The sequence below is a fragment of the Leucoraja erinacea genome, chromosome 29 (genome assembly GCF_028641065.1).
Source record: "Leucoraja erinacea ecotype New England chromosome 29, Leri_hhj_1, whole genome shotgun sequence".
Lineage (NCBI taxonomy): Eukaryota > Metazoa > Chordata > Chondrichthyes > Rajiformes > Rajidae > Leucoraja > Leucoraja erinaceus.
Genome location: NC_073405.1, coordinates 17,451,058 through 17,477,132, shown reverse-complemented (window position 1 = coordinate 17,477,132; position 26,075 = coordinate 17,451,058). Strand labels below are relative to the sequence as shown.

The 26,075-nt window shown below is 45.2% G+C and overlaps 2 protein-coding genes across 2 annotated transcripts; one reads left to right on the top strand and one right to left on the bottom strand.

The window, feature by feature from the left end:
• The first annotated feature begins 2,338 nt into the window (after positions 1-2,338).
• LOC129711268 (60S ribosomal protein L37) lies at positions 2,339-10,859 on the top strand. Its single transcript, XM_055658789.1, has 4 exons — positions 2,339-2,492; positions 4,075-4,210; positions 5,338-5,422; positions 10,742-10,859. The coding sequence occupies exons 1-4, from the start codon at positions 2,490-2,492 to the stop codon at positions 10,809-10,811; spliced, it is 294 nt and encodes a 97-aa protein (XP_055514764.1). The 5' UTR covers positions 2,339-2,489; the 3' UTR covers positions 10,812-10,859.
• A 10,176-nt stretch (positions 10,860-21,035) lies between these two features.
• On the bottom strand, positions 21,036-24,216 carry LOC129711267 (immunoglobulin lambda-1 light chain-like). The gene is made up of 4 exons (XM_055658788.1): positions 24,102-24,216; positions 23,685-24,012; positions 23,270-23,325; positions 21,036-21,734 (listed from the first exon to the last, which is right to left on the bottom strand). Exons 1-4 carry the CDS (start codon positions 24,145-24,147, stop codon positions 21,412-21,414), a joined length of 753 nt encoding a protein of 250 aa, XP_055514763.1. The 5' UTR covers positions 24,148-24,216; the 3' UTR covers positions 21,036-21,411.
• Positions 24,217-26,075: the final 1,859 nt, after the last annotated feature.

Sequence of the window (26,075 nt, the reverse complement as noted above, 5' to 3'; positions counted from 1 at the left end):
TAGTTTTTGGGGTTGTATCGTGACATAGTTGGCAGGGGGTTCTTCCTTACAGCTCCAGTACGAGGGGAAGCTGGCCAGGAATATAAAGAAGGACAGTAAAAGCTTCTTTAGATATGTTAAGGGGAAAAGAGTAGCAAAGTCAAATGTGGGTCCCTTGAAGGCAGACATGGGTGAAATTATTATGGGTAACAAGGAAATGGCAGAAGAGTTGAACAGGTACTTTGGATCTGTCTTCACTAAGGAAGACACAAACAATCTCCCAGATGTACTGGAGGACAAAGGGGGTAGAGGAACTGAAATAAATTTTCATTAGGCGAGAAATAGTATTGGGTAGGCTAATGGGACTGAAGGATGATAAATCCCCTGGGCCGGATGGTCTGCATCCCAGGGTCCTCAGGGAGGTGGCTCTAGAAATAGTGGACGCATTGGTGATCATTTTCCAATGTTCAATAGATTCAGGATCAGTTCCTGTGGATTGGAGGGTAGCTAATGCTATCCCACTTTTCAAGAAAGGAGCGAGAGAGAAAACAGGGGAATTACAGACCAGTTAGCCTGACTTCGGTGGTGGGAATGATACTGGAGTCAATTATTAAAGAGGTAATAATGGGGGCATTTGGATAGCAGTAAAAGGATTAGTCCAAGTCAACATGGATTTATGAAAGGGCAATCATGCTTGACTAATCTTCTGGATTTTTTTGAGGATGTGACAAGTAAAATGGACGAAGGGGAGCCAATGCATGTAGTGTATCTAGACTTTCAGAAAGCTTTTGATAATGTCCCGCACGGGAGACTGGTGACTAAAATTAGAGCACATGGTATTGGGGGTAGGGTGTTGACATGGATAGAAAATTGGTTGGCAGACAGGAAGCAAAGAGTAGGAGTGAACAGGTCCTTTTCAGAATGGCAGGCAGTGGCAAGTGGAGTGCCGCAAGGCTTGGTGTTGGGGCCGCAATTGTTTATCATGTATATTAATTATTTGGAAGAAGGAATTAGGAGCAACACTAGCAGGTTTGCAGATGACACAAAGCTGGGTGGCAGTGTGGACAGTGAAGAGGATGTTAGGAGGTTGCAGGGTGACCTGGACAGGTTGAGTGAGTGGGCAGATGCAGTATAATATAGATAAATGTGAGGTTATCCACTTTGGCAGCAAAAAACAAGGGTGCAGATTATTATCTCAATGGGGTTAGGTTAGATAAGGGGGACCTGGGTGTCATTGTACACCAGTTACTGAAAGTTGGCGTGCAGGTACAGCAGGCAATGAAGAAAGCTAATGGATGTTGGTCTTCATAACAACAGGATTTCAGTATAGGAGTAAATTGGTTCTTCTGCAGTTGTATCTCTGGTAAGACCACATCTGGAGTATTGTGTACAGTTTTGGTCTCCAAATTTGAGGAAGGACATCCTTGTGATTGAGGCAGTGCAGCGTAGGTTCACGAGATTGATCCCTGGGATGGCAGGACTGTCATGTGAGCAAAGATTGAAAAGACTAGGCTTGTATTCACTGGCGTTTAGAAGAATGAGGGGGATTCTTGTAGAAACATATACAATTATAAAAGGACTGGACAAGCTGGATGCAGGAAAATGTTCCCAATGTTGGGCGAGTCCAGAACTAGGGGCCACAGTCTAAGAATAATGGGGAGGTCATTTAAGACTGAGAAAAAAGTTTTCACCCGGAGTTGTGAATTTGTGGAATTCCCTGTCACAGAGGGCAGTGGAGGCCAAATCACTGGATGGATTTAAGAGAGAGTTAGTTAGAGCTCTAGGGGCTAAGTGGAATCAAGGGATATGGGGAGAAGGCAGTCACGGGTTATTAATCGGGGACGATCAGCCATGATCACAATGAACATAGAAACATAGAAATTAGGTGCAGGAGTAGGCCATTCGGCCCTTCGAGCCTGCACCGCCATTCAATATGATCATGGCTGATCATCCAACTCAGTATCCCGTACCTGCCTTCTCTCCATACCCCCTGATCCCCTTAGCCACATCTAACTCCCTCTTAAATATAGCCAATGAACTGGCCTCAACTACCCTCTGTGGCAGAGAGTTCCAGAGATTCACCACTCTCTGTGTGAATGGCGGTGCTGGCTCGAAGGGCCGAATGGCCTCCACCTGCACCTATTTTCTATGTTTCTATGTCAAGAGATCAATGTCAGGATTGTCCCCCTTGGTGGCAAAGCAGTACATGGACTCTCTCTCTCTCCTTGTTTTGGAAGCAGGCGAGGGAGGGAGGGAAGTTCGAAGTTCGCTCTCTCCAGTTCCGTATTTCAACTAAGAAAAAATGTTCTGCAGGTTTACAAACTTGCTGTTATATTTCCACTCGCAGGCAGGCCCGCGTATGTTTTCTTGAGGTCGGAACTATTAGTTGCCATCAGTTGTTCAGCAACGGATTTGAAGGTGGGACTAGGGTCAGCAACAAATCGCTTCCGATATCAGAGTATAAGTAGTTGTCGGAGGCTTATTTCCGGTCTTTCGAGCGCGCTGTGAAAATGGTGAGTGAGGCGCGGAGTTGGCGGCGCGCCGGGCAATCTGCGTCCATCCTCACCCCGCCGGTCCACGGCCACGAACTGCTGGTCTCCATCAGCTCTCCACACGTTCGGGCTGATTTATAGCGCCGATATTGTGGGGTGGGGGCGGATGGATCCCAGTGATACCCGGGAGTGAGATGTAGGCCCCGGAGCCCCGGGCTCTGCTCTGCTCTCCTCTCCTCCACACCTGTGGCTGGCGCTCGGTTCGGTCCAAGCCTCCTGTACCTTAAGCTCTTAACACCCACTGCACCATGCCCCGCGGTGCTTTCGCACGAATAGACACCATGGATGTATCGGGGAGAATAATGCGGGACACTGTCAGCAGAATCTTTAAATGTAGGGATTGTTGGCCAAACCGCCATCCTTGCATATTCTTCCTGCCTTCCTAGCCACAATTTAGCTTAATGCTACTTGCATTTTTTGAGAACGATAAAGATTTATGTTTCTCAGTTTCAACAGATTTTTGATTAAAGGAAAGTTTGCAAATGCTCAGAAATAAAATTAGAAAATGCTGTATATGTATAGCACCTTGGTCAGTGGAGAAAGAAACGATATTTAATCTGTCAATATTGATTCTGAGGCATTAGCTCAGTTTCTGCAGTGATGCTGGATCTTTGTAATAATTCCAATGTTTTCTTATTCTTTGAACTGGTTATAGTATAAAGGATTATGACAAACTATTCTGGGGATGGTTTGGTTAGGAGGATCAATAATGACTTGGAATATAAATGGTATTGTTAAGTTAGCACCAAAAAAGATGATTTGATTAAATATTTAAATATATTATTTCAGAGGCGAGATACCCAGTAAAACCCACACGGTCGCGGGGAGAACCTGCAAACTCCACACAGACAATACCCAAGGTCAGGATCGAACCTAGGTCTCTGGTGCTGTGAGGGTGCACCTATACTAGCTGCCCTATCTTGATACACATCATGTATAAATGGGGTCCTGGAGACATCTCATTTGCCACAGGCTACCAAAGTGGAAAATATAGGGTTGAGTTGGATGACCGATCCACATTCTGTCCCTTCCAAGACTGATCAATGTGATAGTTGTATCTAATAGTACTGCATTAGTTGATACCGCAAAGGTTAGTTAACTCAGCACAATTTTAAAAAGATGAAGTTACATTTGGTATGACACAGGGTGAGTAGGTCTTGTGAGCCAGAAAATCAGTCTATTTAAAGCAGTTTTAGAGTTCTCTGCATAGCAAGTACTGAATATGGCATTAAAGCAGGAGCCTTCTGCTTTCCTGCGAATTCCGGTTGAAGATTCCGCATTTTGGTCACATTAGGTAGCTAGTAAATGACAGCTAAATGAAAACACCTTTTGTGGTTAGTTGGGAACAGCTTGGAAATATTGTTGGAAAACTGGCTTGAACTGAGAAAAGTGCTTTTTTTTTATACCCAACCAAATCTGTTAATCTTGGAGCACAGGTATGTTAACCAAAGAACCATCTCTTACATTGGGTGACTCAAGTGCTAATTTTAAAACCTAATGTCTACATGCTTTTTTCATTGTCATTATTATAATTCTATTTTAGACGAAGGGAACATCGTCATTTGGTAAGAGGCGGAACAAGACACACACTCTTTGCCGGCGGTGTGGAGCTAAAGCATTTCACCTGCAGAAATCCACCTGTGGTAAATGTGCCTACCCTGCCAAGAGAAAGAGAAAGTGTAAGTATCCCTGTGGCCAGGATTAGCTTCTCTTCTGTGTCCTCTGAGGTCAACTTGTTTGCCGATATATTGGCAAGGTTTTGATTCTGATGATTGATGTTTTAGATGAAGCTTTGTCAGTTAACACATTTGAATACTGATAATAATTTGTGACTGCAGAAAAGGTGAGAATGATTGTTTATAACTCACATGAGACATTCTGAATGGTACAATGTTTAATATTATTGCTTATATACATGTAGCGTTGAGAGGTAATTTCATTTGACTTATCAAATCCATGCTGGTAATTTTCGCCAAATAACTTACCATTAAGTCCATGAGATACAAGGAACTACAGATGCTAGTTTACAAAAGGCGCAAAGTGCGGGAGTAACTTGGCGGGACAGGCAGAATTTCATGGCAACATGGATAGGTGATGTTTCAGGTCGGGGCCCTTCTTCAGGCCCTACAGTGAGTTGGGAAGAAGCTGCAACAACAGTAGCAGTAACACCTGACCCTATACCTCCTCCTTCATCCATCCACAAGCCAGCAGTCCTTCTGGGTGAGACAGATTTCTGTGCACCTTCTATAACCTCACCTACTTCTCGATTTGGCTGTTTTATCGTCGGCGAGATCAGGCGTAAACTCGGCATCTGTTTCCCCGAATCTTTTGCTGCTCTGTCCGCCAAAGCCTGCTGGATCGCTTGGTTACTAACCATTTCAATTCCCTTTCCTATACTAACCTTTCTGTCCTCGGCCTACATCATTGCTAGACTGAGATGCCACATGCAAACTGGAGGAACAGCACCTCGTATTCTGCTTAGGAAGCTTACAATTCACCACTATGAACATTGAATACTACATTTTTGTGTAACTTCCCTAGAAACAACTTTTTTTTCCTCCAGGGATGCTGCCGGACACGCTGAGTTACTCCAGCACTGCCCTTTTTTTGTAAACCGGCATCTGCAGTTCCTTGTCTCTGCCACCTATTGATCTTTTGATTACTAAGTATTGAGTGAAGTGAGCTCAAAGATGGTAAAAGTCAGCATAGTCAATCAAGTCTGTTGCACTGCTTTTTATTCAGCATTTTGTTTGGACATTTATTGCTTAAGAGACATTAAGTTATATTCCCGTCTTTATATTTGTAGATAACTGGAGTGCAAAAGCCAAAAGGAGAAACACAACAGGCACAGGTCGCATGAGGCACCTGAAGGTGGTGTTTCGGAGGTTCAGGTAAGATGAAGGAAAATTGGTTGTGTTGATAGTGTAACGTGGGTTATGTCATGGTATCATTAGCATTTACTTAACAGTGCAAGATTAAATTTTCCAAATGGGAGAAAACATCAGTGGCTTATGTTTTTACTTGAGGTAGTGGACAAAATATGAATCTACAATGATGAGGTAGCATGCACCAAATTGTTGAGTGAAATGTTGTGAATGTAGATTGGATTTGAGAAATTATCAGTGGTTATTGTTTACATCATCGTGCTTTTTCTGTCTTTAAAGCCCGACTTAATGTTGTCACATTTTTTTAGCCTTTCCATTTAAAATTCCAGTCTCTCGGGATATAGTGGAAACTGCCTTTATTGACATTGTCAATTGCATCTTTCTATTAGATGTAGTGAGTGTTGTCCTAAATTTCCTGAGACCACCATTCAGCCTCTTGTGTCCATTTTTTGGGGGTGAGGGGTCAATTTAGACTATTCACACATACTAGCTAGTGGCTCATAGTCCTGTAGATTATGGCAAATGGCACAATTAGGGACAGTGAAATCAGCGTGCACTATGCTATTTAGTTTGAAAATGCAACATACGTTTAAATGTTTATTTCACTTAATGTAGGTTTTTCTCCGACACGAATGTTATAATGAGGTCACAATTCTTAAAGTTGTTGCAAGTTTCTGGTTTTGCTGTTCTTTCCGTTCCGGGCTATGACCACTTGGAGAAAACATTTTCTGATTCTCTCTTCCAAATCTTTTTATGATAAATGTTCAATATATCTCCTCTGGTTATAGAACTCTGTGGCTGGAGGAATGGGCCTTCCTGTTTGTCTTGACTTATCCCACTTCAGTAGTACGGAATAAATCTTCCCATGGCCTTCTTCCAAAGAAAACAAATCCAACCTATTCAGAATTGTCCCATAACTATAAGTCTGACATGGCAACATCCTTGTGAATCTCCTGTGCTCCTCTCCTTTCTTGGCATGTGCATTGTATGGATTTGTAATCAGCATGGTGCATTATACTCTTGTCAGTGGCCGGACTGATACTTCATGTAATTACACATCCACTTGGTCAGCAAAGACAGATATCACATGCAGAACAAAAACAAGAAAATCTCAGCAAGTCGGGCAGCAACTGGAAAGAAAAACAGTTGCCATTTTGACGGCCTCTGTTTGAACTGATGGGAATCCCATGAAAGTTTTAGTAAGAATCCCATGTGGATTCTTCATCTTCCCTAATTGGCACCTTTAGTGATCTTTTGATGTAAAATCTAAGATCCTGCTGTATGCTGTTCATTATTTTACACATTTCCATTTCTTAAATATATTTCCTCATATATTGTATTGAATTCAATCTACCTTTTCTTCTGTCCTTCAGACAAAACAATTGATACTTTGTAAAGTAGTCAAACGTTTTAATTTTTATTGTATGGTGTGGAGCTCTTCTCTGAAAGCAGCTGCCTCACAGCTCCAATAACCCGGGTTCAATCTTGACCACTGTGGTGCCTATATGGAGTTTTCACACACTCCCTGTGACTGCATTGGTCTTCCAGGTGCTCCCAATTTCTTCCCACATAAAAGATGAGTGGGTTGGTAGGTTTCTTGGCGACTGTACATTGACAATGTGTAGGCGTGTGGTAGAATCTGAAGAAGTTGATAGGAATTTGGGGTGAATAAGAATGTGAGTTGGTGTAAGATTCATGTAAATATGAGGCTGATGGTCAAGCATGGACTCGGTGTACTGGAGGCCCTTGTTTTCTGCTTTGTGACTGACAATAAAATCAAACTATTGATGGTACAGGAGGAATTGATGTCAGATGTTTCAGATGAGAGTGTAGGTAAAAAATTGAAATGTAATTAAGGATTCCTATTTTATCTCAACTTCCCAGGTAGCAAGTAGATTCTGTTTTAGCAGATGATTTTGTCTGAATGTTGGAAAATACGCTAAAGTTACTTGATATGATAACCAAACCTCTACAATATTGCAATAAGTAGCATCAAAAGCGCATAGGATCAATAAGAAAGAACAATTGCTAAAAGTGAAGAGAGGGGGAAGATTGGTTCTGTCGTTTGTGGGAACTAATATGTGTGTGAACATTGGACGTGACTTTAATGCAGGGGTCAGCAACCTTGTTCTGCATAGGGGCCGGGTGGCATGGCGGGCCACATCTACCATGAGTTCACATGGATCCTGCCCCCATCCCACCCCGGATGGCAGGCATCAAATCACGTGTTCACATAGATTCGGCCCCTTTGAAGACACCACCCGGAGCACTGGCCCTTATTTACGGACGCTCACGAACATGGTGCACCTACGGTCCATTGCCTTGGCTCTGTCCTGAAGGCGGTGGCTCATACTCGTACTCACTCGTCCCTGGCCTATTGACAACCCCGATCCCGACTGAAGCTCAGTCACAGAAGGTGTGCAGCAGTGCCGGGGGCTTTGCGCAGGATGCGGTACAGGTGCACAACCTTATATCCGAAAGCCTTGGGACCAGACACTTTTCGTAATTCGGAATTTTTCGGCTTTCGGAATGGAAGATTTTTAGCGTAGATTTTAACGGCTGGCTCAGTGGTAGAGTGCTCGGTTCATATCCACAAGGTCGCGAGTTTGTGCCTCGATCCCGGCAGTTACTCGATCGCGAGTTTGAGTCTTCGTTGTAGTTTTTTCTTGCAGAATAGGAGAGAATAAGGAGGGTTAGGCTGGGATCATTCTCTGCGAGATGATCTTAGTGCGGGAGACAAGTGTAGGAGAGGTGTACTGACTGTGTGGGCAGAACTTTGGAAGCGATTGCCCACCATTCTCAAAAGCCGCTCTGGCTCCCTGTCCCTGGGATAGCAGGGGGCGATCAAACAGCACAATACCCCCCTCCCCCTCCAACTCCAGAGGAATCCGCTCCCCGATGGGCCGCTACGGCGACAAGTGGCAGTTCGCCCACAGTCCGAGCTGCGCCACCCCAAGAACAAGACGTACCTTGCACACCATCAGCTTCTGCCCCTGCGTGTTCCTCTGGAGTTGGAGCGGGGCTGGGTATGGAGTTGCTGATCTGGGATCTCCATGCTTGCAGTGGGCCTGGGGGTCGGTGTCCCGATGAGGGGGGCGCAGCTCGGGCTGTGGGCGAACTGCCACTTGTTGCCGTAGCGGCCCATCGGGGAGCGGCTTCTGGTGGTCCTGAAGTCTCCGGCCACAAGTGGCAGTTCGCCCACAGCCCGAGCTGCGCCCCCTCATCCGCAACCCGGGTTCCTCTGGAGTTGGAACGGGGCTGGTGGCTAGAGTTGCTGCTGGCTGTGAGTCTCTGTGAGTCCCCCCCCCCCCCCCCCCCCCCCCCCCCTGGAAGTAAAAAGTCCCACCGCAAGACTCCCCGCCTGGGGCCCAACCGTCCAGTTCCGCACTCCCCCCTGTACAGGGGGGTCCTGGAGCCCCCCTCATAGCCAATACTTCCTATACTGGTGGTGAATATCATGCCTGGTGTAGGGATGTTCATAAGTCTGGTAGACACAACAAGCTGGAGAAACTCAGCGGGACAGGCAGCTTCTCTGGAGAGAAGGAATGGGTGACGTTTTGGGTCGAGACCCTTCAGACTCATAAGTCTGGTGGCCCTGTAGTCACTGCTTGCAAACTTTCATGTTTTAGGCAAGAGGGACAGATTTAATGCCTGGCATGTATTCAGGTGGGTTCCCGATTGATGTATAAGCAATAAAGTTAGACAGTAATACATGAAATAATTTACAACAATTTATTGGAAGACATAATTTTTTTGTGCCGTCAAACATAGAATGGGTAAAACTCCTTGCCAGAATGGATTTCACTTCTACTTACGAAATAGAACTCGAATTTGATAGATTAATACTGTGTTCAGCATAGGTTTGAGGTTTAAGTCAGATTGTGAATTTGGAACAAATTGCAAAGAATAGGAAGTTAGTTATGACCAGAAAACTGATCCTAAACTTAAGCAATTGCAAAGTGATTAATGATATTCCACGGGGATTAATGGTGGGGCCACTGTATATTTATCTACACTATTTGTGTTCCCTCTGGCTGTCATGTAGATGACTGGCTTTCAGAATATCTGTTCAGCCATGTGACCCAATACAGGCAAGCCCAGTGTTATGGGAGTGTGTGTACTTCGGAAAGCTCCATATTGTAGTTTTCCATACTACAAAGCCATGTCATTACATCGAGAAATGCAATTTGAAAAAGTTATGCTTTTTCCACAAATTCCGTGAGTGCAAATTTTATTCCGTGTCATACTTTTGAGTGATGTTTTGTGAATACTGTAAGGGGAAATTTTCCATTAACCGAATTGCTGTGACCAAGTAAGTTCTTGGTCTACAGCTTATTTAAACGAGCAGAGATGGCAGCCAATTCCAGAACTTCCTGTGACCCACCCAAGTATTCTGCTGTCCACATAGAACATCACCAACTGAATCTCAGTCTGAAGAAGGGTCTCGACCCGAAACGTCACCATTCCTTCTGCAGAGATGCTGCCTGTCCCGATGAGTTACTCCAGCATTTTGTCTATTTTTGGTGTAAACCAGCATCTACAGTTCCTTCCTACATAGAACATCACTGAAGTAGACGATGATATTATTTATGTTTAAATAAATCTAAAATTATATTGAGGGAAATTAATAGCAATCTATGGTATTCAGAATTAATCTCCCACAGTGCGAAATTGCGGTAGAGGAACCAAATAACAGTACGGTGTAACTAGAGATAAGTTTTTAAATGGGCTTGTGTTACATTTTTGTGATCTGTATTAATTTGCCTCTGTCAACTTACCTTGCATGATCTAAGTTTTAGAAATGGCATGGGAAATTGTCCAATATTAATCAAAATATCGACATCTGGTCAAGACACAAATCGAGCATAATATGTAGCAAAGGCATTTCATCTTCGCCATTCTCAGGCAGCATTTGAAATCAATAGCTTAGCAGATGCCAATGTTACAGATTCCCCTGCAAACCTCAATGTTGCATCGTAAGTTTCACGGTTAATTGGCCTGCTAGTACTCATTTAACGGGGCACTTGGAAGGGGGAATAACAGGGCTGGTGCATCAATGAAACGGGTAATCGTGGGAATTTTAGTGAGATGGATTGAAAGTTTTTAAATTGTTAATCTGTGATCCTAGTGGATGAGTATACGTTGTGTTGTAGTTTGGAGAGAAAGGAGCAGGGCATTGGGTAATTATTTTTGTGGAGGAATTTTTAGAATACTAAGGTTTTTACAACACTTGCACGAGAAGCTGAGGTCTCCTTTGACATTCAAATTAAGTCCTGGCCACCAAGTGTTGCACTGTCCTAACCACTTTCTTCCTCTTGCTTGCAGAAATGGATTCCGTGAAGGCACTACCCCAAAGCCCAGACGTGCTGCAATGGCGTCTTCCAGCACTGCATAAACTGTTGGTGTACCAATGTAACAAATAAAGCTATCATTTGGAAAGTTACCTTGCCTTCCCCATTATTTTTTTTGACTAATAGTATCTAACCTCAATCTGAAAATAAGGAAACTTCTCTACAAACTTTTAATGCATGGGGACAGCACAGTTGTGTAGCTGATAGGCTGTTCAATCTGTGTAGAGTTGCATGTTCCCCCTGTGACCATGTGGGTTTCTTCCCACATCACAAAGACGTGCGGGTTTCTCACAAAGCTTCTGGTGTGTCGGGTGTGAATGTGGACAACATAGAACTATTGTGAACAGGTTGGCGTGGGCTGAAGGGACTGTTTCCATGCTGTATCTCTAAAATAAATATAGACAGTGGATGTGACTCCAGGTCTGCCTGATATCTCTTGTTAGACATGTCTGGCTTTGCCGTGTATTTCTACAGTTCTGTGTTAACGGGTGAGTATGGCAGAATTGGCTGGTTCGGCTTACACACAGATTGGGTGGGGTGCCCCAGATGATGTCTTTATGGGGTAGTTTCCTGGGATAATCTAAAACTAGGATTCACTGTTTAAAAATAAGTGATTTTTTTTCTGAGGATTGGGTGTCTACCTCAAGGACCAGTGGAAACAATGGATATTCTTATGGCAGGGGTAGGTTCTTAATAAATAAAGGGGGCGAAAGGTTACCTGGGGTATGAACAATGTAGAGTTGAGGTTGCATTCAGGTCAGTCATGATATTAAATATCAGAACATGACCCTATAGATTGCATCATAATTCATAACCATTTTCTCAAACCTGGTAAATTGAGTGAATGCTGCAGGATAATGCAGTTTGTAGTTCTTCTCAACTATTCTGTATGAGGACTTATTTAGCCTCATAATAAGTGAGGCTAAATAAGTCCTCATACAGAATACAAGGCAGGAGGGAGAACACTAAGGTACGAGAGCCAGAACGTGATGTCACTCGAGATAGTAGTTGCAATGATCATCATGTTCTTCCTATTACCCACATGAGTCACAATGCATCCTCTTTGCTCTGATGGAACATAGTTCTAAAAAAAACACTAAAATTCAATGAAACCTTGATATGCTGATGTGAGTGGCCAGTGCCAGTATTCAAATCCGTCAGAGTAAGGACTGTTTAGCAGTAGCCTGTGGTGAAGCTGTTTAGAGACCGGGCTTTTGATGCTACCTCTCCTTGCCTGATGGCAGGATGAGCAACTGGATACTGAAACTTCATGAGGGGGGAAAACTTGGATATATCGGGTTAGGCAACATCTATGGAGGGAAATGGGCAGACAACATTTTGGTTCGGGACCCTTCAAGACTCACTGGAAGACTGCTGAGTTAATTTCACAGAGGGTAGGGTGAATTATTATGTCTTGGACCACACCAGATGTTTTGGATACACTGAGATACTTGTAGATGTTTGCACAACTGGGAGCAAACGTTTTACTTGCCAATCCTCTCCATGTTAACATAATCACTGCTCCAGATTTCATATCCATTAGTAAGCCTATTGCCCATAGAAAATTGAAGTTTCCATTCATAATACCGTTAAATCTGACAACAGATTGTGAATTTTGTTTTCCAAGTTTCTAATTGCTCAATATTAGCTTCCAAAATTTTCCTGAGTATTGATGTCAGGCTAAATGCCTAATGATTAATAATTCCACCCTCTTGTACTGTGGGGGTACATTTAATACTTTTCAATTCACTGCGATTTCTAGAACTGAGCCCAGTGCTGCCCTCTCGCACCCAACAATCAGGGATGTTGATAGCAAGCTGGAGTGGTGAAAACTGGCTGAGTTTTAACATGTAACGCCAGAGCAAGGTAGCTGGTTGTAACTGCATTCTCCAGGAAGATCAATTGATCCATTTTGAAAAAGAACCAAAGCTTGGTCCTACTTGATCTTGAGATATAAATACATGGATAGATGTACATGGATAGGAACGGTTTAGATGGATATGGGTCAAATGCAGGCAAATGGAACTATCACATTAAAATACCTTAATTGAGTTAAACACTGACTACATCTCCAATGTATGTTCAAGTAGATTAAATGCTTTCACGTATTTGATACGTGATCAGTGAAACTCATCTTCATTGTGACATTTTTGATGCTATCATCACTGAATGTCCCATTGGTCAAATGTCTCAGTTTCTGCTCTCGCCAAGATGTTAACAATTCACAGATTTATTCCATGGTTTCATTTATCCATTAATGATGCAGTGTGCATTAGTTTCAATTAGTAGTGCTATATGGAACATAGAACAAACAGCATAGGAACAGGATCTTGGACACACAATGTCTGTACCAAACATGATGCAAAGTTAATCTCTGTAAGCACCTGATCCATATCCCTCCATTCCCTGCATATCTATGTATCCACGAAAGCTTAACAAGCGCCACAATTGTATTTGCTTCCTCCTCCACCCCAGGCATGCATTCCAGGCACCCACCACACACTGCATAAAGAAACTCCCACAATTATTTAAAATTTACCCCTTTCACTTTAAAGCTACTTTGGGGAAAAAGTTTATATTTGCACTATCAATGCCCCTCATAATTTTATCTACTGTTGGTCTCCACTCAATCTCTGATGTTGCAGACAATACATTCCAGGTTTGCCTAACCTTTTAGACCTAAAACCCTGTGAACCAAGCAGCTTTCTGGCAAACATCATCTGTATTCTCAAGTCTCCACATCTTGTAATAAAGCAAAGAACTGCACATGATATTCCAAATGCAGTCTAACCAATGTCATACAATGCTGCGTCATGATTTCCCGACTCAATGCCTTAACTAATGAAGGCAGGCACACCATATACCTTTACTGCTCTATTCACTTGTGCTGACATTTTTAGAGAACTGTGGACTCTTATGATTTCTCTGCATATGAATGCATATTACCATTAACCAGGAACTGCAGATACGGGTTTACAATATAGGCACAAATTGCTGAAATGTCACTTCTGCTGAGTTACTGAGCAATTTGTGTTTTTGTATTAAGTCCTGGTCAATATTGAGGAAGTTAAAGTCGCCAACCACGACAACCCTGTTGCTTTTGCATATTTCCGCAATTTATCTACGTTTCTGTTCCTCCAACTGCTGCCCATTGAGAAGCTAATAATAGAATACCATTAGAGTGATTGCACCTACGTATTTTTGAGCTCTATCCATATTGCCTTAATGGACAAACCAAATGTCCTCTCTTGAGTGCCACCATGACGTTCTCAATTCTCATTGATTAGTAAAGCAATAACCCCCCCCCTCCTTTTCCTCCCTCTATCACATTTGTAACATTGAAATTCTGGATTGTTGACCTGCTAATCCTGTCCTCACAACCAAATCTCTATAAAGGCCACAACTTCATCATTCCACGTTTTGCTCCAACTTGTCTTTGCGCCCAAAGGTTGTTTTAAAATCTGCCTCTTAAAAAAAAAATCCTCCTGAAGAAGGAAATCAGGAGCCTGAAACCAGACTGTTACCCAATAAAACCAGACTTACCTCAAGTGGAGTAAATCAGTTGGAGATGTAATCAGTCTAACTGAACACCAAGGCACCCAAAGAGGTTTTGGAGGATCAAAGAAAAGGATTCTGAAAAGATACAGATGGAGATGGATGTTGAGAGGAGGGATATTTTGGGGAGAGAATTTCAAAGATTCCCAGGATTTGGATGGCTGAAGGCATGGCAGTCAGTGGTGGGAGAAAGGCTAGTTGGACTGCCAGTGAGTTAAAATACGGGACGCCAAAGCAGATATCGGGGTAATAAAGAAGAGACACACAAGGGAAGTGTTGAGTGGTGTGAGCTGAATCACCTGCAGCTCAACATTGACAAGACTAAGGAGTTAGTGGTGGACTTTAGGAGGAGATGAACACCCTTGTCCCCTGTCTCCATCAATAGGTGTGGATGTGCAGTTTACCAAGGAGTACAAATACCTTGGAGTGTACCTGGACAATAAACTGGACTGGTCCAGGAAAGCTGAGGCTCCGTACAGGAAGGGACAGAGCCGGCTGTACTTTGTAGGGTGAAGGCCGCGGACACTCATCAGGAAGGCTGGCACCATCCTGGGGGTGGAGTTGTATTCATGGGAGGTGGTCTTGGAGGGGAGGATGCTTCTCAAACTGTGCAGCATCTTGGACCGTACAGCTCACCCCCATCCATGACACACTGGGCAACCTGAGGAGTATCTTCAGCAACTGACTGGTTCCACCAAGATGTAGCACAGAACGCCACAGGAGATCCTTCTTCCCTGGGAGCAGCTCCCCGCTGCTCACTCCACGTTGATCCCCACCACTGGTCCCGCGGGGGGGGGGGTTTCAGAGGACTTGGACGGCGACATGAGTTTGCCATGATTAAGATATAAAATACACAAAATAATCAGAAGAAAATAAAACCCGATAAACATGCGCGGAGTGGGCAAGATTCACTCTCTGACACCATGTAATGAGTCAACTCGAACACACATCAAGATACAACACATATTTATTAAATCTACATACAGCAAGGATCTGCAATCATCACATCTCCGAGCTGCTGTTCATTCTAACTAGCGTAAGCAAGCTCTTGATAATATGAAGTACATAGTAGGCAGAGTTACTAGTAACAAACACCATAGAACGGCTAGTATGAAATAGCCAATCTACACAATGTACTACACAGAAACTGATTTTTGATAATCAGTATTTGCATGCAACCATATCCCTGTATTCCCCATAATATCCACAGTACAAGGAATACTGAATTTGCTTCCTCCTCCACCCCAGCATGCATTCCAGGCACCCACCACACACTGCATAAAGAAACTCCCACAATTATTTGTTTTGATTTACTTTAAGCTACTTTTGGGAAAAAGTTTTATTTGCACGGAAATGCCCTCATAATTTTATCTACTGTTGGTTCTCCCACAAATGATGCAGACAATACATTCCAGGTTTGCCTAAACTTTTAATAAAAATAAAAAATAGCATAACATGGCAAACATATCTGTATTCTCAAGTCTCCACATCTTGTAATGATAGAGACCTGATGATATTCCAAATGCAGTCTAACCAATGTCATACAATTTAGGAGATATGAAGGGGGCACACCATATACCTTTACTGCTCTATTCTTATGCTGACATTTTTGAGAAACTTATCAAATTCAGAACTGCAGATAGGGGTTTACAATACAGGCTATGATTCTGCTGAACTGGCAATTTGTGTTTTTGTATTAAGTCCTGGGTCAATATTGAGGATTTTAAGTCCAACCACGACAACCCTGTTTTTTGCTTTTGCATATTTCCGCAATTTATTTACGTTTCGTTCCTCCAACTGCTGCCCATTTGAGAAGCTAATATAGAATACCATTAGAGTGATTGCAGTATTTTTTGAGCTCTATCCATATTGCCTAATGGACAAACCATGTCCTCTCTTGAGTGGCCACCATGACGTTCTCAATTCCATTGACTAAAGCATAATAACCCCTCCCCCTCCTTTCACTCCCTCTATCACCATTTGTACATTTTTCATTGTTGACCTGCTAATCCTTTCCTCACAACCAAAGCTCTATAAAGGCCACAACTTCACGTTTTGCTCCAACTTGTCTTTGCTCTAAAAAAGAATCTGCCACAGAAGGAAGTTGAGGCTGAAACCATTGCTATACCCATAACAGGGAGTTAGATGTGGTAGTAAGTCATTGGAGATGTAATCATTCTAGGGATCACACCCTACCCAAAGAGAAGGGAGGATCACAGGAAACTGATTCTGAAAAGAATACAGATGGAGATGGAATTTGAGATGATGATATTTGGGGATAGATTTTCATGGCAAGATGCCCAAGCTAAGGCGATGGGCCATTGGGAGAAAATGGAACTAGTGAGTTAAAATACCTATTTTCGGGGTTTCTAGCACACAAGTATGTGTTGATCACATCGATCACCTGCAGCTCACATTTTACTAAGGAGTTAGTGTTGGACTTTAGGAGGAGATGAACACCCTTGTCCCCTGTCCTCCATCAATAGTGTGGATGCATTTTGGCAAATACCTTGTAGGTGGACAATAAACTGGACTGGTCCAGGATGATTTTTTCTGTGGAGAGGCCACCATCCAGTCCTTGGATAATGGGAGGTTCATGGAGGGGATTTCTGTGAGTTCATATTGACCGTAATGTTCAATCCATGACACACTGGGGCACAAAGTATCTAGACAATCCATTAAAAGATGTAGCAACGAACGCCACAGGAGATCCTTCTTCCCTTCCCCGCTGCTCCCTCCACGTTGATCCCCCACCACTGATGTTTCAGAGGACTTGGGACGGCGACACGAGTTGCGTCGTCTTGCTCATGCGCGGAGCAAGATTTACTCTCTGACACCATGTAATGAGTCAACTCGAACCCACATCAAGATACAACACATATTTATTAAATCTACATACAGCAAGGATCTGCAATCATCACATCTCCGAGCTGCTGTTCATTCTAACTAGCGTAAGCAAGCTCTTGATAATATGAAGTACATAGTAGGCAGAGTTACTAGTAACAAACACCATAATTGGCTAGTATGAAATAGCCAATCTACAGAATGTACTACACAGAAACTGGATTTTTGATAATCAGTATTTTGCATGCAACCTCATGTACCTGTATTCTCAAATATCAGTATGGAATACTGAAAATCAGTACTACTGAATTATGAAACCACTTTTGAAATGTGAATTTATAATTCTTGGTTTTGATTTAATAATATAAAAAATAAATAACATCTCTATACTTATAAAACTCTGATCTTGGATGTGTGTGTGTGTGTGAATTTAGGAGATTGAGGGGGGATCTTATAGAAACTTACAAAATTCTTAAGGGGTTGGACAGGCTAGATGCAGGGAGATTGTTCCCGATGTTGGGGGAGTCCAGGACAAGGGGTCACAGTTTAAGGATAAAGGGGAAATCCTTTAGGACCAAGATGAGAAAAATATTTTTCACACAGAGAGTGGTGAATCTCTGGAACTCTCTGCCACAGAAGGTAGTTGAGGCCAGTTCATTGGCTATATTTAACAGGGAGTTAGATGTGGCTCTGGTGGCTAAAGGGATCAGGGGGTATGGAGAGAATGCAGGTACAGGATACTGAGTTGGATGATCAGCCATGATCATATTGAATGGCGGTGCAAGCTCAAAGGGCCAAATGGCCTACCCCTGCACCTATTTTCTATGTTTCTATGTATGTGTATAATCACATCTTCTCGAAAACATGATGCGGTAACGGTAACATTTCTGACATATTCCGGTAGAGATTTTTTCTGTGGAGCCCAAAATCTCCTTATCTGAAAATTTCATGCTTTATTTCTCGAGTTATTAATGAAAATGTTCAAGATTCCGACAAAACTTTGAAATAAACTTTGAAACGACTCTTTCGCTGATAACGTCACGATGGATCTGCGTCGTCTTGCTCATGCTGCGAATGATGCAGCTCTCCGCTGCTCACTCCACGCTGCCCTCCTCCCCCGCTGCTCCCCCCCCCCCTCCCCCCCCCCCTCCCCCCCCCCCCCCCCTCCCCTCCCTCCCCTTCATAACCCCTCCACCCCTCCCCTCCCCCCCCCTCTCCCCCTCCCCCCTCCCTCCTCTCCCCATCTCTTCTTCCCGCCCTCCTCTCCCCCCTCCTCTCTTCCCCCCCCCCCGCTCCACCCCCCCCCCCCCCCTCCTACATACCCCGCCCCCTCTCCCCCCTCCTCTCCCTCTCCTCTCCCTCCTCTCCCCTCTCTTCTCTTCTTCCCGCCCTCCTCTCACCCCCTCTCCCTCTCCCCACCTCCTCTCTCCCCCCTCCTCTCCCCCCTCCTCTCTCCCCCGGCCTCTCCCCCCCCCCCCCCCCCCATCTCTCTCTCCTCTCTCCCCCCAATTTCCTCCTACATTTCAAAGACGTAGGTTAATTGGATTGGTATAATTGTAAATTGTTCCTAGTGTGTGTGGGATAATGGTAGTGTGCAGGGGTCGCTGGTCGGTGCTGACTTGGTGGGCTGAAGGGCCTGATCCCTCGTTGTATAAACTAAACTAAATAAGCTCTGTAGGAAAGAACTGCAGATGCTGGGTTTTTTAAAATTCGAAGGTAGACATAAAATGCTGGAGTATCTCAGCGGGACAGGCAGCACCTCTGGAGAGAAGGAATGACATTTTGTGTCGAGACCTTCTTCAGCTCCTACCCAACAGCCATCGACCTCTTGAACACTACAAACACTAACTAAACTAAGAACAACGAACCGTCTTGGTTACACTAAGGACTTTGGGGCTTTTTAGACTTTAGAGATACAGGGCGGAAACTGGCCCTTCGGCCCACCGAGTCCGTGCCGACCAGCGATCACCCCATGCACTAGCACTATCCTACACACTAGGGACAATTTTACAACTTACTGAAGACAATTAACCTACAAGTCTTTGGAGTGTGGGAGGAAACCAGAGCACTCGGATAAAATCCATGCGGTCCCAGGGACAACGTACAAACTCCACACAGACAGCACCCGTAATCAGGATCAAACCCGGGTCTTTGGCGCTGTGAGGGTGCAACTCTATCGTTGCACCACTGTGCCGCTCAAAATAATGTTTATTAAGGTATTACTGTTTTTTGTTTATTGTGTTATCTATGAATAGATCTAGCTGTGAATAGATCATTGTTATATGAATGGATATTGTATTATCTATGAATACTGTTCTTGCAGACTTGTTGTTCTGCGGCAGGTAATGATTTCATTGTAGCGTTTTTTGGTGCATATACAATTAAACACTCTTCTTGCCCCTCGCAGCATGCAACAGAGTCTAAACCCAAGGAGTGGGCCCGCATCGTGGGGAGAGGGGGAGGCCCGCGGCTGGGGGGGAGAGGAGAGGGCCTGCGGTGGGGGGAAGTAAGGCGTGGGCCCGGCGGGGGTGGCATGGGCCCAATGGGGAGGTGGCGTGGGCCCAGCGGGGGGGGGGGGGGGGGGGGTGGGGGGGGGGGTGAGTGAAGGTGGCGTGGGCCAGGCGGTGGGGGAGACAATGACCCGTGCGGAGCGGCGTCTGGTGTTGGGGTCACGGCGGCTGCCAGGACTGCCAGGTTCAGATTCAGTTGTTCCCGCTCCCATTTCACACCGTCCTCTTTCTTCCATGGGCAACCCTCGTGAGACCAAGACTGGTTGGGTCCCATTCTCCCACGGGATGGCTAGTCCCCAAACGCAATATTGCACCTCTCCACCAATTCCAATATTGGTGACCAGTGGGGGTGGGGGTGCTTGCTGGCGATGAATGGTGTTGTGGGCCAAAGGGACTGGTTTCCAGAAGGCTAGTATGGACATTGTGAGCCGAATAGATTCTTGGACTCACAGTTCAGTCACTCATGGATGGTGGACTCACAGTTCAGTCGAATGTGGGAAATCCGTTGTGGTGGATGTTATGTCAACTTTTATGTAGTTGTGTGTATTGTTGCTTTTTAGTATGGCTGTATGGTAATACGACTATCACTGTACCTTAATTGGTGCACGTGACAATAAAATATATTTGAAACCTTTGAATTCCTAGACTTAACCCCGTCCACCGACGTGCAATGTGGTTGGGGAGGGGGGAGGTAGAGGTGCCGGAGGGATCTGGCGGGTGGGGAGGGGGAGAAGTTAGGGAGGGTGAGGATTCTGCACCTGAGAAGTGTTGATGAACTGATGAGAAACCAATCCCCGCCCACGCCCTGTCACCCACCAGCCCACACCAGACGCTACAGCCTCGACAACTGGGACCCCCCCCCCCCCCCCCCCCCCCCCCCCCCCCCACACCCCCACCCCACAGCGAACGACTCACTCATTTCTCCTCCCCTCTCCCTCTCCGGCCAGTCTGTCCCTAGACTCCTATACCCGGTCACCAACACAAATTCGGGTATCAACGCTTCGATCCAGTCTACAACTCTCCCATTTCAGACAACCAGTCCTTCCAGTTTGTGTCAGAAGTGGTCTGTTCTGTTCAATGGCCCGCAATGTAACTTCTACTTAAACGCTCTCTGTCGATACTGTCTGACCACCTGAATACCCCCAGCCCTTCACTTGTCATTCTTTACAGTATCCCAGCAATGGAACTTCCACCCGGTCTTCCCTGATATCCCATGTCCAAGGCTGCCGCGAAGGAGCGCTTTCCTCTCACTTCACGGAACAAAGGACACGAACCGGAACAGAGAGACGAGTCTCCTCCCTCCTCCCACCCAGTGTCAGATTGGGAAGAGATTCCAAGTTAACGACACACACAGGGAAATAATTCCAACATTGATCATCTTTATTGGTAGTTTGACGTCGTTGCAGACCGTCAGTCTGATACTGATGAAAAATTACAAACATATATTATTTCTATTAGTCAGATCCATGCCTGTTGCCAGAGAAAACAATTCATGTTGAAATTGCTGATGAAGCCAAGTTACTGACCACTTTAACCCGTGTCGCCTAGAGGTGGGAGAAACAGAACAACAATAAACACGAGTACAAATGTTTCAATAACACGGTGGAAACAGGAGAAAGCGGATCGGAAGCAGGTAATACAGAGAACAGCGGGCGCACACAGTGGGAGGAAGATGAGAGGCAGTGATCTCCCGGTAATCCGGGAGCAAACACGCCCGGAGCCGCGCTCACTCACTTTAACAGCTGGATTGTGTGATTGTGGCGGATATTTTCGAGGCTGTTCCTTGCTGAACTGTGCAGGAGTACAACTTCCCACTGCTCCAGTCTGCGCCGAGCACCGCCAGGTAGCTGCTGAGACTGAAGGTGTTGTCCGTGTCCCGCCTCACCGCGCTGGTTTGCACCTCACTGCTCGGCGGACTCCCGTCCACTGTCCAGCTGACGGCGGGGAAGCCCGCGGACAGTTTACTGACCAGGCAAACTAAGGTGCCCGCTCCTTTAGCGGACATCTCCTCGTCTGACGGCCCCAGCAGTTTCACTGAAGGGTCTGGGAGCTGCGAAGCTGCAATTGGAACAAGAGAAGACATGTTTCAGGTGACGGAAGAGCTCGGTCATCTCAGCGTTTGACAGTTGCAGCTTCCTCTAGTGGGGACCCGAGTCTCACTGAGGGACGGAGCGGTGCCCATGGAGGTCGTCGCATGGATCAACTCCGGGGAACTAGAGATGTGAGGCCAAGTTCCTGTTTTAGGAAAGATGGACACAAAATGCTAGAACAGGAGGTTTCAGGTCGGGGCCCTTCTTTAGGCTGAATGTATCGGGGAATGAACTGGAAGCAAGAAAAGACCAGCACACAGGGTGGCTCTGTTTGTTGGCGAGGGACGGTGAGATCCCGGGAGGGATATATCGTTGCGAACTGTGGAGCTGATTATCCGACTTTTGATGGAGGAGATGCGGAGAGGTGGGATGCGCGGAGACTTTGCCCTAGTTCATGCCGCTGGGTTGGACTGGGGAACGGAGAGGTGCCTTTATTGGGCGGGTGTCTGCGGGAGAGTTCCGTCGTCACCGGGAGGATTAGAGGTTCCGTGAAATTCCGGGGGAGATTCCGCTGTGGGATCCTCATGCAATAGTGAAACGTATAGTTCCACTGCCTCAACTACCCCGGGCTGTCTCCAGTCGCCAATGTCCTCTCCCCACTGTGACACCGGGCTCCACTTTAGGCAGCTGGGACCCCTCAAGTTCACTTGGATCAAACCGGCACAAAGCGGATAAACTAACGGGAGTAACACCGCGCAAACTCAGAGATGAAGTTAGTCTCAGGCAGACAATTTTCACAAGCACATGCAGAGACAGAGCAACTGCACCACAAAGAGAATGATTAATGCCCGAGCCGGCAGCCTGCCCCTTTTCTGGGGTTACCGCCGCACCCGGGTGATACTTGAGAGGGATTACGCGCTGTCCACGGGCGCCCTGGGGGATTTCCGGGAATGTTGGGCTCTGCGTGGGGTGGAAGTCATTCTCAATAAGGATTGTACTAAAGTTGTATAGTATAGTATTTAGTATATTTGTTTGCCTTGAATTATGGCGGTGGATTTTGTTTTGATTGATTTCGTACTGTAAATATTATTGTAAATAATTGATTAAATATTTTTTGGTTCAAAACCGATTCACGGAGAGTGCACCTTTTTGAATCAAACAAACTTCACGAAAAAGAGAAGTGTGGTCAATCAAAGACAGTGACAAAAATATCTAAACACAACAACATTTAGTTGAATTGGCGCTGGGCACAGAACTCACATTAATTGAAAAATTAACATCCTCTCTGTGAAATTAGCCAGGAAATAATAAAGGTTAAAGTGCACCTTTTTGAAATAACAAACACGCTTCACGAAGTAGAGAATGTGGTCATTAAAATACAGTAACAATTCACTGAACACAACTATATTTATTGGAACTGGTGCTGGACACTGAACTCAAATGGATTGCAAAATAAAAATTCTCGATAAAATTAGCCAGATAATAATAAAGGTTGAAATATTAGCTGCCAACTGACCGTATTCTCGCGGTTAGTAATTGCGGGATGATTTCCCAGACACTTACCTGTAACAAAGAGCTTGGTCCCTGGGCCGAACACCCCCCACAGTGTGTGGTTCCGGCTTCAGCCCTGACAGTTATCCCGGGCCCTGGAATCAGACAGAAAACACGGGCAGACGCTCCAGTTTCTGCATGAAAGTCGACTTCACACATCCCGAGTGTCCCTGCCGGTGTGGGTGGGGAAGGGATGAACTCACAGCCGCATCGCCAGGCTTGACATTAAACGGCATCGAATCCCGGCAGTAGGCGGTGGGACAACGATTCTTCAAAAAAAATGATATATTAAAATTGGGAAATACTGTATAAAGGATAAAATTAAAGCGACTTTGTGAAGAATGAAAGATTAGAATGTTTTCATCGTTTCAAAGATGTAAAGTGCATCATATTTGTTGCCTCCAGTTTTTGTTCGACCCTTTCTCACTGTGCGTAAATACTGCTCGCTGAAACCCACTTCATACAGTAATAGACGGCAGCGTCATTCACCTCCGCCTTGCTTATGATCAACTGGTAAACGGTGCCGGCGCCGTTGGCTTTCGATGTGAAACGGTCGCTGCTGAACCCAGACCCATAGGTCGGGGCGGCCTCTGACTGATGATACCGGAGAACCCATTGAGGAGTTGTTCCCAACGTCTGCTTGTACCAATAAACATATTGGTTATCATCTGTCCCGATGTTGCATTCCAGCGTGGCCGTGACCCCTGGATTCACCGACACGGTCGCAGGTTGAGTCAGAGTCTGACACTCTCCGGCTGTAAAGTAGAAGGAATTCAATTTTAACTATTTAATGTAACCCCCAAGAGCCCACATCACTGCCCGCACATTTGCCACCTGTACTTACAGCCCAGCCACAGTACCAGAGACGACAAAAAGCACAGCGTTTTCATGGTTGCTGCTCTCAGTTTCCTGCCTCACTCCAGCCGCTGTATTTGTGAGACTGTGGACGCCGCTGCCGATGGAACCCACTTATAGAGCCATTGCCACAGGACGGAAATCCGTGCAAATCAGGGCGGGTCACATCTGAAACCCTCCTATTCGCCATCAGACACGCCATCAGACATGGTCGGGTTGATGCGGTGACAATGTCAGCCACTGACTGCTCTGTTAAACACAACCCGTGAATGAACAGGTCGTTTGTTGTCTGATATCCCCCACCTTCTCCAACCATTCCCCCGAGTCAGTGGTTGCAACACTTCATCCCTCAGTCCAGAGATGCTCCTCGCACCTCAATACACAACACGGTGGGACAGTGCAGGCTTCAGGCACGAGGGGTTGGAGATGTGCGGTCGGGACCCTACTTCAATCTTGGCCCAAAACGCGGTCTGTGTAATTTCCTCCACAGATGATTCTTTAAACCCGGAATTCCTCAGTCAGTTTGTTTTTTCGTACTAATTTAGACTTTAAGTTGAAACCCACCGCTACAATTGAGAATCCAACATTGGCTTGGTGGTAAGACAGAGAGGGTGATAGTAGAGCATTGTTTCTCAAGTTCGTCTGTGACCAGTGGTGCCACAGGGACTGGTGTTAGGGCCAATGTTGCTTGTCACATATATTCATGATTTGGATGAGAATGAAGGTGGCATGATTATTAAATCTGTATATGACGCAAGAATTGGGGTATAGTGGACACGTGGAAAATACTGTCTACGTTTGCAACCAAACTTTAACTGGGAAAGTAGGAAAATGAATGGGAAAAATATATTTGACTCAGACAGTGTTGCAGGACCGAGGGGCCCTTGTTTAGGCTGCACTTGGCATATTGTGCTCAGTTCCTGCCATGCTCAAAGAATATATGTTGGATCTAGAAACAGTTCAGATCAGGTGCACAAGCTTAGTTTGGACGGTTTGATTCATAAGGAGAGATTGTAAAGGCTTGAACCTTTAGTCCCTTGAGTGGAGGAAGGCTAGAGGTGACCTTTCTAGAAGCTTATAAAGTGTGCGGGGTATAGATAAGGTAGATAGTCACAGTCTAATACAAGAGGGCATCGTTTGAAGATGTGCTATGGGTCAGGTTTTTCACACAAAGGGGATGGGTATATGGAATGAGCTGTCAGAGGAGCAAGCATTTAGAGTGCATGGATAGGAATGGTTTACAGGTGTGTCAAATGCCGGGAAATTGGATTATTTGTGATTGGCATCCTGGTTGGAATGGACAACGTGTGCCAAATGACCTGTTTCAATGCTGTATCATTTAAGGAATCCCTAAACCTACGTATGCAATCTAAGCGTGAGGATGGAAAATGGTCTCAGTCACAATGAATTGTTGATGACCTGAAACACCAGAAGACTCATTAACTTCCATGCTTCCCTGTGAATGTTTCCAGTCCCACAGCCTGCCTCAGAAGTTTCCCAGCAACCCAGTCAGTTGTCTACAACCACCAATAGAAGGGCCTCAGCCATTAATGTGTCCAGGCACCACTGGAATGGCAACAACTGGCTTTGCCAGTGGCATCCGTATTCCAAGAATGTGGAAAATTAAAGCTTGATCAGTCCCAGGGTCTAGTGAAATACTTTGTGTAAACATAGAGCAGGAGACAGGGTCCCAGTGAGTTACACAACCAATTGTCTTCAACAAAGACCCAGGGAATTAAATACGTTTGTTTGGTTGAAGTTGGGCAAAGGTCCATTGAATAGTCATAGTGTTTTGATTGAATTCTTTATTCATTGAGAGGGACTCTCTCATGGGAGGGAATCTCTAAGTCATAGAAATGGGCAAACAGTGGGGCCTGGGAACTTACAATGCTTCCTGATTCCTGGAAGCTCAGATACAGGAAGTGATGCCAGTTAGATCAGCTCAAGCTCTGCGTTTGGAGCT

Excerpts from the sequence above, each read along its gene's own strand:
- LOC129711268 (XM_055658789.1), top strand. Across the intron at positions 4,211-5,337 it reads TGCCAAGAGAAAGAGAAAGT|ATAACTGGAGTGCAAAAGCC; the intron begins GTAAGTATCCCT and ends TTATATTTGTAG. Across the intron at positions 5,423-10,741 it reads GTGGTGTTTCGGAGGTTCAG|AAATGGATTCCGTGAAGGCA; the intron begins GTAAGATGAAGG and ends TCTTGCTTGCAG.
- LOC129711267 (XM_055658788.1), bottom strand. The coding sequence starts at position 24,147 with ATGAAAACGCTGTGCTTTTTGTCGTCTCTGGTACTGTGGCTGGGCT. Across the intron at positions 24,013-24,101 it reads TCTGGTACTGTGGCTGGGCT|CCGGAGAGTGTCAGACTCTG; the intron begins GTAAGTACAGGT and ends TCTACTTTACAG. Across the intron at positions 23,326-23,684 it reads GCGAGCAGTATTTACGCACA|CCGGAACCACACACTGTGGG; the intron begins GTGAGAAAGGGT and ends TCAGGGCTGAAG.